At 36.4% G+C, this 15,156-nt stretch overlaps 1 protein-coding gene across 21 annotated transcripts in view; it reads left to right on the top strand.

Annotated features, from left to right (window-relative positions):
- LOC5577073 (supervillin) overlaps positions 1-15,156 on the top strand; it is a 953,578-nt gene that overhangs the window by 927,591 nt on the left and 10,831 nt on the right. For all 21 annotated transcript variants that reach the window (XM_021840691.1, XM_021840690.1, XM_021840689.1 and 18 more), the window contains one exon: positions 8,062-8,212. In XM_021840691.1, the coding sequence (XP_021696383.1) occupies positions 8,062-8,212 (151 nt within the window). The remainder of the gene's footprint in view (positions 1-8,061; positions 8,213-15,156) is intronic.

The raw sequence follows: 15,156 nt of genomic DNA, 5'->3' as shown, positions 1-15,156 counted from the left end.
CAATATTTGGAATATTTCACAAGTCTTACCAAAATTATGAATGTTTGTATGAGTGCTGGACTTTTGGTTAATCCATTCGAACACATTAATATAGGCATAACATAATATTTCACTACCGAAACTCACTCAGTTATTCAAACTACAAAATATGTTAGAAATTTTCCTAACCAAAGCAATTTTGCCGTTTCAAACAACGATTTTTAGGATGGTAGATGAAAAACCAAATAAAGTTTCATTCCAATGCCTAATTGTTACAGTTTAAAATTGCAGTTAAAATGCTTTCTCATTCATTATCAGATTTAGAATTTAAGAATTAGATTAGAATTAAAAGTTTGAAAAGTCAAAGTTAAGGTGAAGATGATGCATCGAAGTCAAACCTGAAATTTTCTGGACGTCACACTAACCTTCCTTCCCCTTCCCGCTAGTCGTTAGGACGTGGCCGGCAACGTTATTGATATTCCTAAGTTAGGAGCCCTCGAAATTGTACATTGAAAATAGTATCACGGTCACTCACGGAGTAGTAGGTGCGAATTTTACGGCCATCAATGATTATGCTTATGGTTTAGATGGCATTCCATGTATCCGTTGACTCGTTCTCAAGCCATCTCGTGACATACAAACACCATTCCATTTTTATTTATATAGATAGAAGATTTACCCAATACAGTATTATTATAAGTACTCCTTTCAAGCTTTGGCCGAGGTCATGGACGAAACGCCATAGGCGATGAGTCGACTACAGATTTCATCTCTTCTTGCGATCAAACGTGATTTCGGCGCGTCTGTTTGATTTTCAATTTATATCAGCTGTGAATACAAATTTGTAGCAGCTGCAACATTGGTCTCATCTATGATTGTTACGACAAACACAACGAGCAATACCAGTTAGTCTGTATACTTTAGCGGAAGGCGACAATATGAGTATTAGTATGAAAAAAAATGTTTGAAATATTGGTTAAATATAATTTTGTTCGGTATGGTTTATTGAATCATCATACTGTCATGGATATGAACTTTCATGTCATTTTCAATTAGCATATTTTCCTGACAAATGGAAAAATGCTAAGGTTGTTCCAATTTTAAAACCAGACAAAAATCCTGCAGAAGCTTCTAGCTATCGTCCAATCAGTTTGCTTCCCTCCATCAGTAAACTTTTTGAAAATGTTATTTTGAACAGAATGATGGCCCACATCAACGAAAATTCAATTTTTGCCAATGAACAGTTCGGATTCCGCCATGGACATTCGACCACTCATCAACTTTTACGTGTAACAAATTTGATCCGTTCCAACAAATCTGAAGGCTATTCTACTGGTCTTGCTCTTCTAGACATAGAAAAAGCATTCGACAGTGTTTGGCATGAAGGTTTGATTGTAAAATTGAAAAACTTTAATTTTCCAACATACACAGGCCTCTCCGCCAAAGGACGAAGCCTGCGTGTCATCTGTAGTCGATTGCAAAAAAGTTTGGATATTTTTTCTTCATACTTGCAAAAATGGAAGATTTCTCCTAATGCTTCCAAAACTCAACTAATAATATTCCCACATAAACCAAAAGCTCTTTATTTGAAACCTTCAAGTCGACATGTTGTCACGATGAGAGGGGTTCCAATAAATTGGTCAGATGAAGTTAAGTATCTAGGACTCATGCTAGATAAGAATTTAACTTTCAAAAATCACATTGAGGGCATTCAAGCCAAATGTAACAAATATGTAAAATGTCTCTATCCCCTTATTAATAGAAAATCAAAACTTTGTCTTAAGAACAAGCTTTGTGTTGTATGCTGTACCAATATGGACTAGCTGTTGTAATACCAGGAAGAAAGCTCTGAAGAGAATTCAAAATAAAATTTTAAAAATGGTTCTGAGGCTTCCTCCCTGGTATAGTACCAATGAGTTACATAGAATATCCAATGTTGAAACATTGGAACAAATGTCAAATAAAATAATCAATAATTTCAGGCAAAAATCGTTACAATCTTCTATTGCTACAATTAATGGGTTATATGTTTAGGTTAAGTTAGGTTAAGTATATTCAAAGCGTTTTTTTTTCTCTTATAAGCAGGTGAAATCAACTCACCTGTAAAAAATCTGAACGGCAAATGAAATGTAATATGTTATTAACAAAATGTTAATAAAATCTTAGATTTGTTTTACCAAATTAGGATGATAGTGTTGTCTAATAACACAGAACACCTGGATATAAGAAATAATGAATGTAATGTTTGGAATGATACTAATAAAGAAATTAAAAAAAATCATGTCAATTTCTCTAAAGAATTGGTAAAACTATATCCAAATGAGATTCTCAAACAAATGCTTGATTGCCGAATAGAAATTCCAGTTGCTCATCACATCACTATTGGCATGACACATCAATTCATATCTAATTAGACTTTTAGCTCTAATTGATGAAAACTAAGTGATTGGGGTTTTCATAACAAATTCATGCCTCTTTCAGGTGCATTTGAAATCGGGTCGTATTTTTTTACCCTCTCATAACCAAATTTTTATATTTAATCTGATTATCACTTTTCGTTTCTGAAATCGATCCGAGCACGTTATGAGCAATGATTTATTTTTGCGAATATATGAAATTTGATTTAAGATTATTCTAGATTTTATTTTTGAACATCCCTATCCTATTTTTTACTTTTTTTTCTGGTTATCGATTTTGACAATAACAATAAATCATTACGGTTCTTATGGAAACAGTATTTATTTTTCTGGAACATATTTTTTTCCTGTGGCTTAACAAAAAAAAGTGAAATAATGATGATAGGTTGATTGTAGAAAAAACATAAATAATTCTCGAATAACTTGTGATCTCGCCCTAAAAGCCATTGGTAATCGAGTGTGTAGCTCCGTGTTTCTAAGCTAACGAATGGAGCAGGATGAAAACTTTACCACTGGGAGATAGAGGAGGATCATCTCTTCAACTTAGCGTTGTTGAATAACAGTATATCAATTCGTTTGCTCGGTGACAACGAGCTATACACTCGGTTACCAATGGTTTCTAGGGCGAGATCCCAAGTTATGCGAGATTTCAATTTTTCAATAATACAAAAATGTTTCAAAACCCATAAAAAACGTGTTATATGTTATAAAGTTTTAGGTAAAAATGAAATCATATTGATTTTCGAGCTACATGAGAATACTCTAAATTCTAAAGAGTATCTCTTTGAAAGGGGGTTTGGATATTAGATGATCATTTTCTTTTCGAAAAAAAATATTAAAACTGTATGTGCAAGAAAACTCTGTCTAAATAATTAACTGCATAATTTCACATGAAGCATAAAGGTAAAGATGCAAGCCAATTCGCAATATTGGATGTTTAGTTAACTGAAATGTTACGAACCTATTCAACTCATTGTGGACTTCTTATGATATTGACAGATACAGAGCTTGTTCTTCTACGTCATCAGAAATTTCGCCAATCTGTATTGCTAAATTTCTTGAAAGATAGACGGGTAAATAATCAACCCTCATTCTAACTCTGATGCATTAAAATTTCTGTTTTCAGTGTGACACATATGACACATATCAAACGAACCAAAACTTACGCAGATATGCAATGCGTCACACATTCCCATCCTAGCATTTTTAATTTATGTGGAACCCGATCTTTAACTGACTCCGTTCAAGTAGTCATCAAATCACACTCACAATTTCGAACCGAATCACGGGCTTCGAAAATAAATACCAACCTCTCTCGAATTTTGCAAACAAACAGACACTTGATTCCAACCTGTACGTTCGATTGTTGACCTGGCACACATCTCAGCCAGCCACATTCGCATTGGTAGTAAAACACATGCAAGTCACTCGAGATAAGTTTCCCCCGAAATTCCCACCAGACAGTCGATTTGACTCTATTGTTCCTGGGTTCAAAAAAAAAAGGTCACCACAATTAGCCTCTCCTTCAATCATATTCACCATTCTTGTCTGATCGTTAGGGTGTATCAGAAAAAAAAATGAAAATAAGGATGCTCCACCATAGTCTGCCACCAGACTTGCTTATTTATAGCATTTTTGTAAAACATATCAACTTTAAAACCACTGCCGGATCAATTTACGAGAAATGTATTTTATTAAACAAAAAATCAATTTTGACGTTTTGTTCGAATGGTTTCAAAGTCTAGATGTTTTCAATATTTATTATAAGTGCATTAAATTTTGAAAATATTTAATTTTCTTTTCCACAGAACTTTTTTGAATTAATAAAGTATCATTTTTTGGGCTTTTTTTTGTAAAGTATTCAATTCAAAATATATATACGATATTTTAGACCTGAACCTGAATCTTTTTTCCGATAGAATTTGTCAGGGGATTGAGATATTACCGTTTGAGTAAATGAGAAAAATATCATTTTATTTTTAAATTCCTCTGTTTGACAAGAATTGAACCGTGAATTCATCGTTACAGACGAACTATAAGCATCAAATTTGAAACAGCATATTCTCTTAATAAGATAAAAAGAATTATGTTAATCCTCTAATACCCAACCCCGCCTTTAGACGGGGTACACTTTGGAATTTTGTGTATTTTTTCGTAGCTCGGAAATCAAAATGATTTTATTTTTGGCTTATACCTTGACTCATAACACACATATAAGAAAAGTTTTTTATGACTTTTGAAACTTTTTTGTATTTTTAGAAATTGTTTGAAAAATTGCATTCTTATATAACCTACAAATGCCTGGGCTTCATTTAACGTGTAATATAAAAAATCGTACCTTTTATATTTTTCTACGAATAACCTATCACAAAAGAAGAGCCTGGTGGTATTAAAATCATTTCAAACCTGTTTTTCCGTTAGTTACACGGAAAATAAAATACGCTCCGAAAAAAAATTAAAAATTTAATATTTTTAAAGATTTCGTAACAATTTAAATTTTTATTATTGCCAAAAATCAACAACTAGAAAAGGCTTCAAGAAAAAATGAAAAAAGCTAGGGATGTTCAAAAATAAAAATTATAAAAATAAAAAACCAAAATTTAAAAATTTGCGAATAAAAATAAATAAATGCCCAAAACGTGTTTAGAACGATTTTTGATAACGAAAAATAATACTTAAATCGAAAATAAAAATTTGGGTATTAGAGGGTTAAAATGCCTATCGTTTGACCGTTTTTTGGTTTTAATACGATGCATGAAACTGTTATTCTCATTATATTCATTAGCGTAACGGACCTTACATACAATAAACATATTTAAGCAATGGTTTTGTTCCATAAACGCTTCTAGGTTCGTTGATTACACTGCGGAACACGTTTTTGTCTCAAGCACCAAAATACCTCTATTTACTTAATTCAGGGTTGCTGAATCCATTGCCGTTTCCAAAAATATCATAACACGTCTAGTTTTTGAGATAATGGCTGTTGAAAATACAAAAATTTACTATTTTAGCCAACTTGCATACAAGTTTGCCGGCTTGTAAGGCAATTCATCTGCCTAATTTGCCACAGAATTTAAACTTTATATGTATAACAATACCGTTTTGATTCATATTACGGACAGCTTCAAATTCCGGACACTCTACTTTGTATGAGAAACATTTCACACGAAATGTTTCAATTTTTGCCGTTCAAAAGTTCTCAATTTCAAGGCTCGATTTAGTAAGCTTTTTCCATAAATATCTTCGAAAATTTATGTTGCCCAACTACCTTAGATGTCTCTTTAGTGGTTTGACGATTTCAATTGATGATTTGACTGTTCCATTGATGATTATCACGAGCTGTCCGGAATTCGATTCAAAGTGTCCGGAATATGAGGCAAAAGTGAGGAAGCGTCCGCAATAAGAATCATGAAAAGGCCACACATTTTGATTTATTTAAAATTATTGAAGTTGCGGAAGCGTATTCTTTACCCACCATTCGAAAGATGAGGGCTTTCTACGCTCGATAGCGCTAAGGAATCAAACAGAATGATTTATTTTGTATGCTCTATGTTGGGTTATACTTCACTGAGTCCTTAAGTGTCCGTAATATGAATCAAAACGGTACTTGTAAATAAAGTTTATAATATTTTCGATACCGAAAAGTTATATTTTGATGATTTAAAGAAGTATTGTATTTTGTATAGCGACAGCAAGCATGTTAAAAAAATCGTACAATTTCAACCAAATTATGTCCAAATTAAAAGTTTAGGTCCTATTTTGCATGCTTAGTGGATTAAATCACAACAAAGTTTGATAAATTACACTTTAAAATAAATGTAAACATCAATAAAACCAGTGTTTTATACAACTTTGACGACCTGTAGCAAAACACTGTGACGTGCTGGAACATTTCTGAGAATGACATCAGATTCAGTAACCCCAAAATTACTAGACACATAATTTGATCCTTGAGACACGCAAAAATGTCATTTTTGTTACGTTGTGTTATCTCATTTGAAACTGTTTAGCTAAGACCAAGTAGTGTGAGGTCTTTTGATTCTGTTGCGTGCTCCTATGTGGCGAGAGACGGAATCAGGATCAGTCAATCAGAACTCAGGATTGCCAACAGGTGAGCTCGTTTCATACTCATAATAAAACATTTTTATCGTTACTTTTATGTATTTTTTTTTTCTGGTACACCCTACTGTTCGTACATCTTCACCAGTAGATGTTCTGCGAAAAACTTTAAAGATGCATCGATTCGGCCTGCACTGAATCACTCATGGACCTGATTTAATTCCATTGTACATATGACGACGTTGACAAGCCTCGCGAAGATTTAAGCTCTCCGACGACGACGACGAATCAGCATTGATTGGTGGTTCACGTAATTGCCCGCTCGTTTCCAATCATTCCTCAACTCACATCGTCGGTCGTCGCGTCGTTCTGCAAGCTGCAAGCAATAATCTCAAACGCAAACAACTGCCGGCGCCTCCGTTTTGCGCCCGATTGGGTGTTATCCGATTCCATAAGTCACATTGGCCAGTCGTCTTCGGACGTGTGGGAAATAACCAGCGGAGCGGAAGTAACGGGTGGGGTCCGGTGCCATTATTACTATTACGATTACTCATTAAACCGAAACCATCATCATTGGCACTTTTTTCTGGGTATTACACCTCGGTAGAGCTCATGGGCGTTGCCAGGGTTGTCATCAGAGGGACGACCGACCTCAAAGGCGTTATTCACAAGTTTTCCACAAAAAATGACGATTTTCGACAGATTCAAACATTATTCAAACACTAGTGGTCCCGGCAAACTTCGTCTTGCCATTAAGTTGGCTGTTGAAAATGGTCATGAAACCTCCCGTATTTAATGACATATTAGTTTTTTTTTTTCATTTTACCGAAATTTTTGAAAACTTTCATAAACTTTTCTTCCACACGAACACGTCGGTACCCTCAAAGAAGACATTTGTGAAAGAATTGTGCAAATCGGTTGTTCTGTTCTCAAACCATTTCGTGACATACAAACACCATTCCATTTTTATTTATTCAAACATAACTCATTCAATTACTATCGGAAATCGTGATTTTCTTAGGTTTATTCACTAAACAACGTACTCTGTTAACGGTTTTCGGCGGGTCGGTGATGATTTGATCTTTCGCTTCTGATGTCCGAAATCAAGTTTTAAAAAGCAATTATCAGTGTCAAATCTTGTAATAATTGAAAAAGCAATATTCAACTGTCAAAGTCACGTGATATTCAAGACATTCAATAGCTCTGAGTATGGATTTGGGATTTCAGTGCGGATCTTGGGATTCCAGTGTAGATCCAGAGATTGTGGATCGTAGGATTTCGATGTGGATCCTGGGATTGTAATGTGAATCGCAGGATTTCGGCAACGCCTCACACTGGCCCCTCTGGCTACATCCATGAAAGAGCTCCCCTGCCGTGTGCGTGTGGTCGACGCTTGCTGGCGGGTTGCACTCTATGCAAGAGGCGATTGACCATTTGCGCTCCGGGTTCGTTGCGGTGGGCTTTCGCTTTCCACGAGGAGCATCGACGACCGTTATTCAATCCTCTGACTCATGGGAATAACAACAAACACTGCAATCATAGATTACCAATCATCGACCATTACTTATGACTCATTATTGTTGTTTTTTGTCCGTTTTTTTTCCAGAATGCCATCCTTGTTGCCAAATCGCTCGAGAGTCCGGTGAAGAATAGCACACCGCGCCCGTTCAGTCGGCCAGCGGACGTCGAAGGCGGAAACATTTCCGACCGGCTCGGAAAAATCAAAACGTCTTCGGAAAACTGGAAGAACCGTGTCGGTAAGTGGAGTAAACTATCATTCAATCTATTTAGGGTAGGTGTGTCAGTATTCGTCACACTGAGGATTTTATTTAAATCGATCAGAAGACTTTGAATTACTGTTAATATGTAGAGCGAAAACTTTCAACCCCTGTTTAGCAAGAAACACATAATAACTTATCAGATACTTTGTTTTTTATTCGCCATATTAGTAGTTTCGTCACCTACATTGATTTCGCATGGAAGGTGTTGAATTAAGGTGAATATGCATCGGAGCCAAACCTAAAATTTTCAAGAGCACAAATCTAGAGAACGAAATATCCACTCATGCTGAAAACTTAATCGATTGGTCACCACCAGCGTGTGACCAATCGATTAAGTTTTCAGCTTAAACCGCCGTCTAGTTCTTCAGATTTGCGCTCTTGCAAACTCACTCGGTATGCATCGATGCACAATGCGATCGTTCTCACATAGGTACATGCTTGAGGTTTGGCTTCTATGCATCTTTACCTTAAGGATCATCATGACGAAATAAGGTGCAAAAGAGCTAAAATTTTGAGCAAAAATATTTGTCTATTATTTTCTCAGCAAATTTTAAGGTTTTTATAAATGTTGGTACATTATTTTAAAGTGATTTAATTAACACTGAACAATTAATGTTTATTTGCATTGTGAAACGGTATTAAATCTGGGAAAACGTATACTGACACTATGGTGAATACCGGTAAATCTACCCTATCGCTAATAAGTAGGACTGTATTGATCAGTGCTCACCGATGCATGTGATCCAAAGTTACAAAAGCGAACGATTGTAATTTCTCACTCGAACAGTTGCACGGGGATGTTCGATGATGTTCATGGAAGCGTGTATGCTGATGATGTTTTGTATAGATGAACGACGACGACAAACTTTCAAGTTGGCGCGGTTTTACAAGTCTAGCTGGCTACCTATCTGTCGACTAGACAACAGAAACATGCATCCTTTTGCGTACTGCTGCTGGAAGTTCGAGCGATATGCTGTTTTAACAACTCACTCGGTATGCATCGATGCACAATGCGATCGTTTTCACATAGGTACATGCTTGTGCACAATCAGTCGCTACTTGAAGATGTATGATTGCTATGTTTCGTACTAACTAGGTAAGGCTTTCTTCCGTAAACATTTGCTTCATTAAAAAAATGCGCAGAGCCGGTAAAAAAATATAAACTAAACTGTATGAAACACTGATTGAAGCATTGAAATATTAGAACTGCCTACTTCAATGACAGGGTTAATTTCTTCTTCTTCTTTCTACACGCTTGAGGGGTCGTCCTTTAATTTTGTATGAGATTTTAAGAAGGTTTGAAATTTCTTACACGGCACACAATTTATTTTTGGATTCCATCCAATAAATCTATTTATGGGGAAGAGAGGGGACGGTCGGAAAACCTCTAAATTATCTCACAAAAACATTGGGTAACTTCAAACTAGTTCAACATCTTTTGGCCCTTCGAAGGCTTAAATAACAAATACCTAACAATTGCCGGACTATTTAGGAATACTAAGAATTCAAAATAAGATTATTTTATATAAATAGGGATTTTTCTCATAACTTAAAAATGATTTTTTTTATAAAATATTCTTTGACATTTAAGCGAAAATAGGATCAAAGGTATTCTACAAGTATTCGGCAAGGGACACTAACTAAATAATGCTTTGAGTACTGTGTAGTATCTAGCATTCACAAAGAATTTGAGGTATATATTTTTTTTTTTCAATAACATTGACAACGACTCTAGTGGTCCAATTTAGAAGCTGAACTGTGCTCTATAACAATAATAACATCACATGATTTTTTTTTCGAAGCCTAATTCGAACGCACTTCTGAAAAATTCATCATAGAAATTCATCACAAAAATTTGAAAAAACCGTCTTGATCAGGAATAGAAATGGCAAAAGTGTTAGGTATTTTTTTGTGGCTCGTACTGAATAAGTACAAAGTAACTATTTTGATAGAACGCAAGCCACAAAGGAAGCATCGAGCAGTTACTGTGCACCATTAGCTGTGGATTAAAGTCTAGACTATTGAATCAAATCCAAACATTTTAGACCGCGATTCGGCCTAAAAGTTCGGTGCTGCCGTGCAATGGATTGGACTTCGCAGATTGAAGCCTCCGATCATACCATCCCAGACAACCAAAATGTACGTATAACGAAATCAGCTGGAGGCTTTGTATGTGCGAAATTTCACTTATAAGATGTCGCGAAAAGGCCTTCTACGTACATATACGTGCATATATAATGTGATGAATAATAACATACAATGCGAGTGTATAAATTTTCTTCCGAACTAACCTATGATCTTACGCGACTTAACTTATGATAACAAATGTTGATTTGACAGCTGCTACGGATTAAGTCGACTAAATTTGTACGAGTGTACGAGATGAAACAGAATGTGCAAAGGAACTCAGAAAAAAGCGTTTTTTGCGAGGAAACTCATCATTCTGACGATTTTATCCACTGTGTTTTGCGGGTTTGATGTAATTTGTAAGAATAAACGAGTTATTACGTGAACTTTTTTGTGACTTCTGGTTATCTGGGATGTCTGCAGACAACCAAATCGGGAACAAAATTAAAGAAATGTGGCCAAATTCCGTATCATGAAGTTGTTTGATCAAGTGTTGACAGAATTTAAGGATTTTTTCATGATAGGTGATACCCACCTAATTGACACCAACTCAGCCCAATTAAGTGATTTTGGGCTATATGAAGCGGAAGCTAAGAGCGAATGAAAGTATGGCCAAAACATCGACGAACTGTAAACTAAATGGGAAGAACTGTGTACGCACGGTTATTAATCGTAATCTGGGAAACGTCCGACAATTTCTTGTAAAAGGGGATGAATATTTTTTTCTTATTTTTCCTTTGAAGCTTACAAGCAATGCAACAACTAAGTTAAAACAGAATTCATTTTTGTTGAATTATAGCCAAATTATTCAAATTTGTGTATGTTCCAATTCTAAATGGGCCTCACCTTATCGTCTATCTCCTATCTTCTATCTTCTATCTTCTATCTTCTATCTTCTATCTTCTATCTTCTATCTTCTATCTTCTATCTTCTATCTTCTATCTTCTATCTTCTATCTTCTATCTTCTATCTTCTATCTTCTATCTTCTATCTTCTATCTTCTATCTTCTATCTTCTATCTTCTATCTTCTATCTTCTATCTTCTATCTTCTATCTTCTATCTTCTATCTTCTATCTTCTATCTTCTATCTTCTATCTTCTATCTTCTATCATCTATCTTCTATCTTCTATCTTCTATCTTCTATCTTCTATCTTCTATCTTCTATCTTCTATCTTACTTACTTACTTATTTGGATTTACATCAATTATCTTGATAAAGCCTCGCCAACAACATTTCGCCAAATCACTCGGTTCATGGCCGCTTCTCTCCATCCTCGACTGTGACCCACGCTCTCCAGGTCCTGGTGCACCTGGTCAATCCACCTAGCTCGCTGCGCCCCACGCCTTCTTGTTCCGACCAGATTCGTAGCGAACACCATTTTTACAGAGTTGTTGTCCGGCATTCTTGCAACATGCCCTGCCCAGCGTATCCTTCCAGCTTTAGCTACCTTCACGATACTGGGTTCGCCGTAGAGTTGAGCGAGCTCGTGGTTCATCCTTCGCGGCCACACGCCGTTCTCCTGCACGCCGCCAAAGATCGTCCTTAGCACTCGGCGTACGAAAACCCCAAGAGCTTGCAAGTCCTCCTCGAGCATGGTCCACGCCTCATGCCCATAGAGGACTACCGGTCTTATGAGTGTTTTGTACATCGTGCATTTGGTGCGGGGGTGAATCTTTCTTGACCGCAGTTTCTTCTGAAACCCATAGTAGGCACGACTTCCGTTGATGATGCGCCTTCGTATTTCCCGACTAACATTGTTGTCAGCCGTCAACAAGGATCCGAGGTAAACGAACTCGTCCACCACCTCGAAGGTATCCCCGTCTATCGTAACACTGCTTCCTAGGCGGGCCCTGTCGCGCTCAGTTCCGCCAACCAGCATGTACTTTGTTTTCGACGCATTCACCATTAGCCCGACTCTTGTTGCTTCGCGTTTCAGGCGGGTGAACAAATCTGCCACCGTTTCAAATTTTCTCCCAATAATATCCATGTCGTCCGCGAAGCAAACAAATTGTCCGGATCTCGTGAAAATCGTGCCTCGACTGTTAAGTCCGGCTCTCCGTATGACACCTTCAAGCGCAATATTGAACAACAGGCACGAAAGTCCGTCGCCCTGTCGTAGTCCCCGCCGAGCCTCGAACGAACTAGAGTGTTCGCCCGAGATCTTCACGCAGTTTTGCACACCGTCCATCGTTGCTCTGATCAATCTTGTGAGCTTCCCGGGAAAGCTGTTCTCGTCCATAATTTTCCATAGCTCTACGCGGTCGATACTATCGTATGCCGCCTTGAAATCGATGAACAAATCTTCGATCTTCTATCTTCTATCTTCTATCTTCTATCTTCTATCTCCTATTAGCGTATTTGCTCTATTATTATCCTCGATCTTTCTTCTAGCGATTTTGCTCTATTACCTTATGTACCATAAAATTTTGAGCAATTGCAAGGAACGTGAAGGACTTCATTTAGTCTTTGGTTTAAGCACCACTGTCTTCAACCCTTTAACCAGAGACGAATACTTCAACGCTAATGGTGCATGGGTGCATCATTACTCTTCGGTGAATTCAACCTAAACCGAATATTGTAACGGAGCTAGGTTTTAAATATTAAATTCCGTGCGGTATGCGAGTGGTGCATTATATGAAGATATCAAAAATTATTTGAGAAAATGTCAAAGAGTTTTAATTTTCAACTCTATTTCCGAGACAAATTACAAAGTTTTCGACACACATTCATCTAGAAGCTTTTCGGACGAGTCTTGCAAATTAGGGCAACGAAATCTACAGAAATTTCACTAACATCCCACTAGCTCATCCAAGTATTTTTACATGTACTTTTTTGTAACTCTTCTAGAATTGCATCTAATGATTCATCGATATTTGTTCTTGTTTTTTTTTTCAAAAATAACAATACCGTTTTGATTCATATTACGTACACTTAAGGACTCAGGGAAATATAACCCAGCATAGAGCATACAAAATAAATCATTATGTATGATTCCTTAGCTCTATCGAGCGTCGCAAGCCCTTTACTTTCGAACGGTGGGTGAAGAATACGCTTCCGCAACTTCAATAATTTTAAATAAATCAAAATGTGTGGCCTTTTCATGATTCTTATTCCGGACGCTTCCTCACTTTTGCCTCATATTCCGGACGGTAAATTTTCAAACGAGCCTTGAAATTGAGAACTTTTGAACAGCAAAAATTGAAACATTTCGCGTGAAATGTTCCCCATACAAAGTAGAGTGTCCGGAATTTGAAACTGTCCGTAATATGAATCAAAACGGTAATTTCGTCAGGCATTGTTACAAAAAATCTGCCAAAGATTTACCTATAAGCTACAATGAGAAAATCTTTTTAGAACTCATCAATGAGTTTCTTAAAATCTTCAAACATTCCGTCTTCAATTTCTTCAGAAAGTACACCGAGGATTCTTCAGAAATTATTTCAGGAATTTTGCCAAAATTTTTCTAAGAATCATTTTAATATTTATTTCGAGAATTTTCTTCAGTAGGGTAGAAGCACCGGTTGTAGCAATTGTAGGTTACACCATTTCAAACAGGAAATACGCATGAAACCACAGACAAATAGACGTAACAGCTAGAACAATTATTAATTCGAAACATAGTCATGCGACCATTTACAACCAATGTTAAAACTACTTGGCAAATACTCGAATGCGGTAGTGCACAAACTCGAACAGTCGAACAAATGCGATGTGAGCGCCACAAATAAGCCGTTAGCCAACTACGAAATATTAGAATTGAGCGCTATTTACGTTTGTTTGTCTGTGATGAAATTTTTTATGTTTAGTAGAACACCTTTACATGATAGGGAAATATTAATTTATTCGTCTGAATTGATTCAAAAACTGGAATGAAACAATTTTTTTTTCTTATATGTAGTTTCAACTACTCTGAACCTACGGCTTATAGTCGAGACCAATCTCTTGTAGATGGCTCATATAGTGTTATTGGCATTATATTAGCCATAAATCATGGGATTGGTATTATATTAGCCATAAATCATTGGCGTTATATTAGCCATAATTCATGCGGTTATTGCTACCAATCGTTCAGCCGTATCGGGTCAAGGGGTGTGGGTTCGATCCCCGCTTTAGTCTGGAAAATTTTTCGTCAGAAATGTATTTCGACTGAACCACTGGGCGTTGCACGTTGTCTAGTGTGGTGCTTCCTTCAAAGGGCACTAGAAGCATTAACGTGCCGGTGTCTTTTAAAAAAAAATCAACATTTTGGCCCAATATTCAGTTTATTGATTACCAGGGTTTCTCCGATACTCTTAATTTGGCCATGGTATTCCTATTTTGGCCACCAATAAAAATCAATGGGATTAGCCAACTAGGAACCGAAAAAAAGAATGTGGTCGGACTGGTTCTATTGGCCCGTATTGACCTACGCGACTTTTAGTACAAAAATAAACACGTTTCGTTTGCTTTTATGCATTTATTCAACAAAATATGAATGGTTTGTCACTAAAAGTGTCTACAAAAACTCTTGTTAATGTTTGAATAGCATTCCAAAATACATAAGTAATTTTAAACCTAATTTTTGTAATCACAGATTTTTTTAAAATAATTCGACACTAAAAGTATAGACTTACTATAGAAACACGTTGTTTTTAATGATTTATAGGTGATTATTTGAACTAAGACTGCATGGATCGTATCACTTAACAAGGTGAATCCTGACCATGTAACTTTTAAACCCTCCCCACTAACAAATTCCTTCCTGTGACAACCATGGAAATGCATATGTGATCTCTGTCTCTATAACAATGGA

Source organism: Aedes aegypti, chromosome 2 (genome assembly GCF_002204515.2).
Source record: "Aedes aegypti strain LVP_AGWG chromosome 2, AaegL5.0 Primary Assembly, whole genome shotgun sequence".
Classification (NCBI taxonomy): domain Eukaryota; kingdom Metazoa; phylum Arthropoda; class Insecta; order Diptera; family Culicidae; genus Aedes; species Aedes aegypti.
The sequence above is the reverse complement of the archived record's forward strand: the minus strand, read 5'-3'. Positions and strand labels throughout refer to the sequence as shown.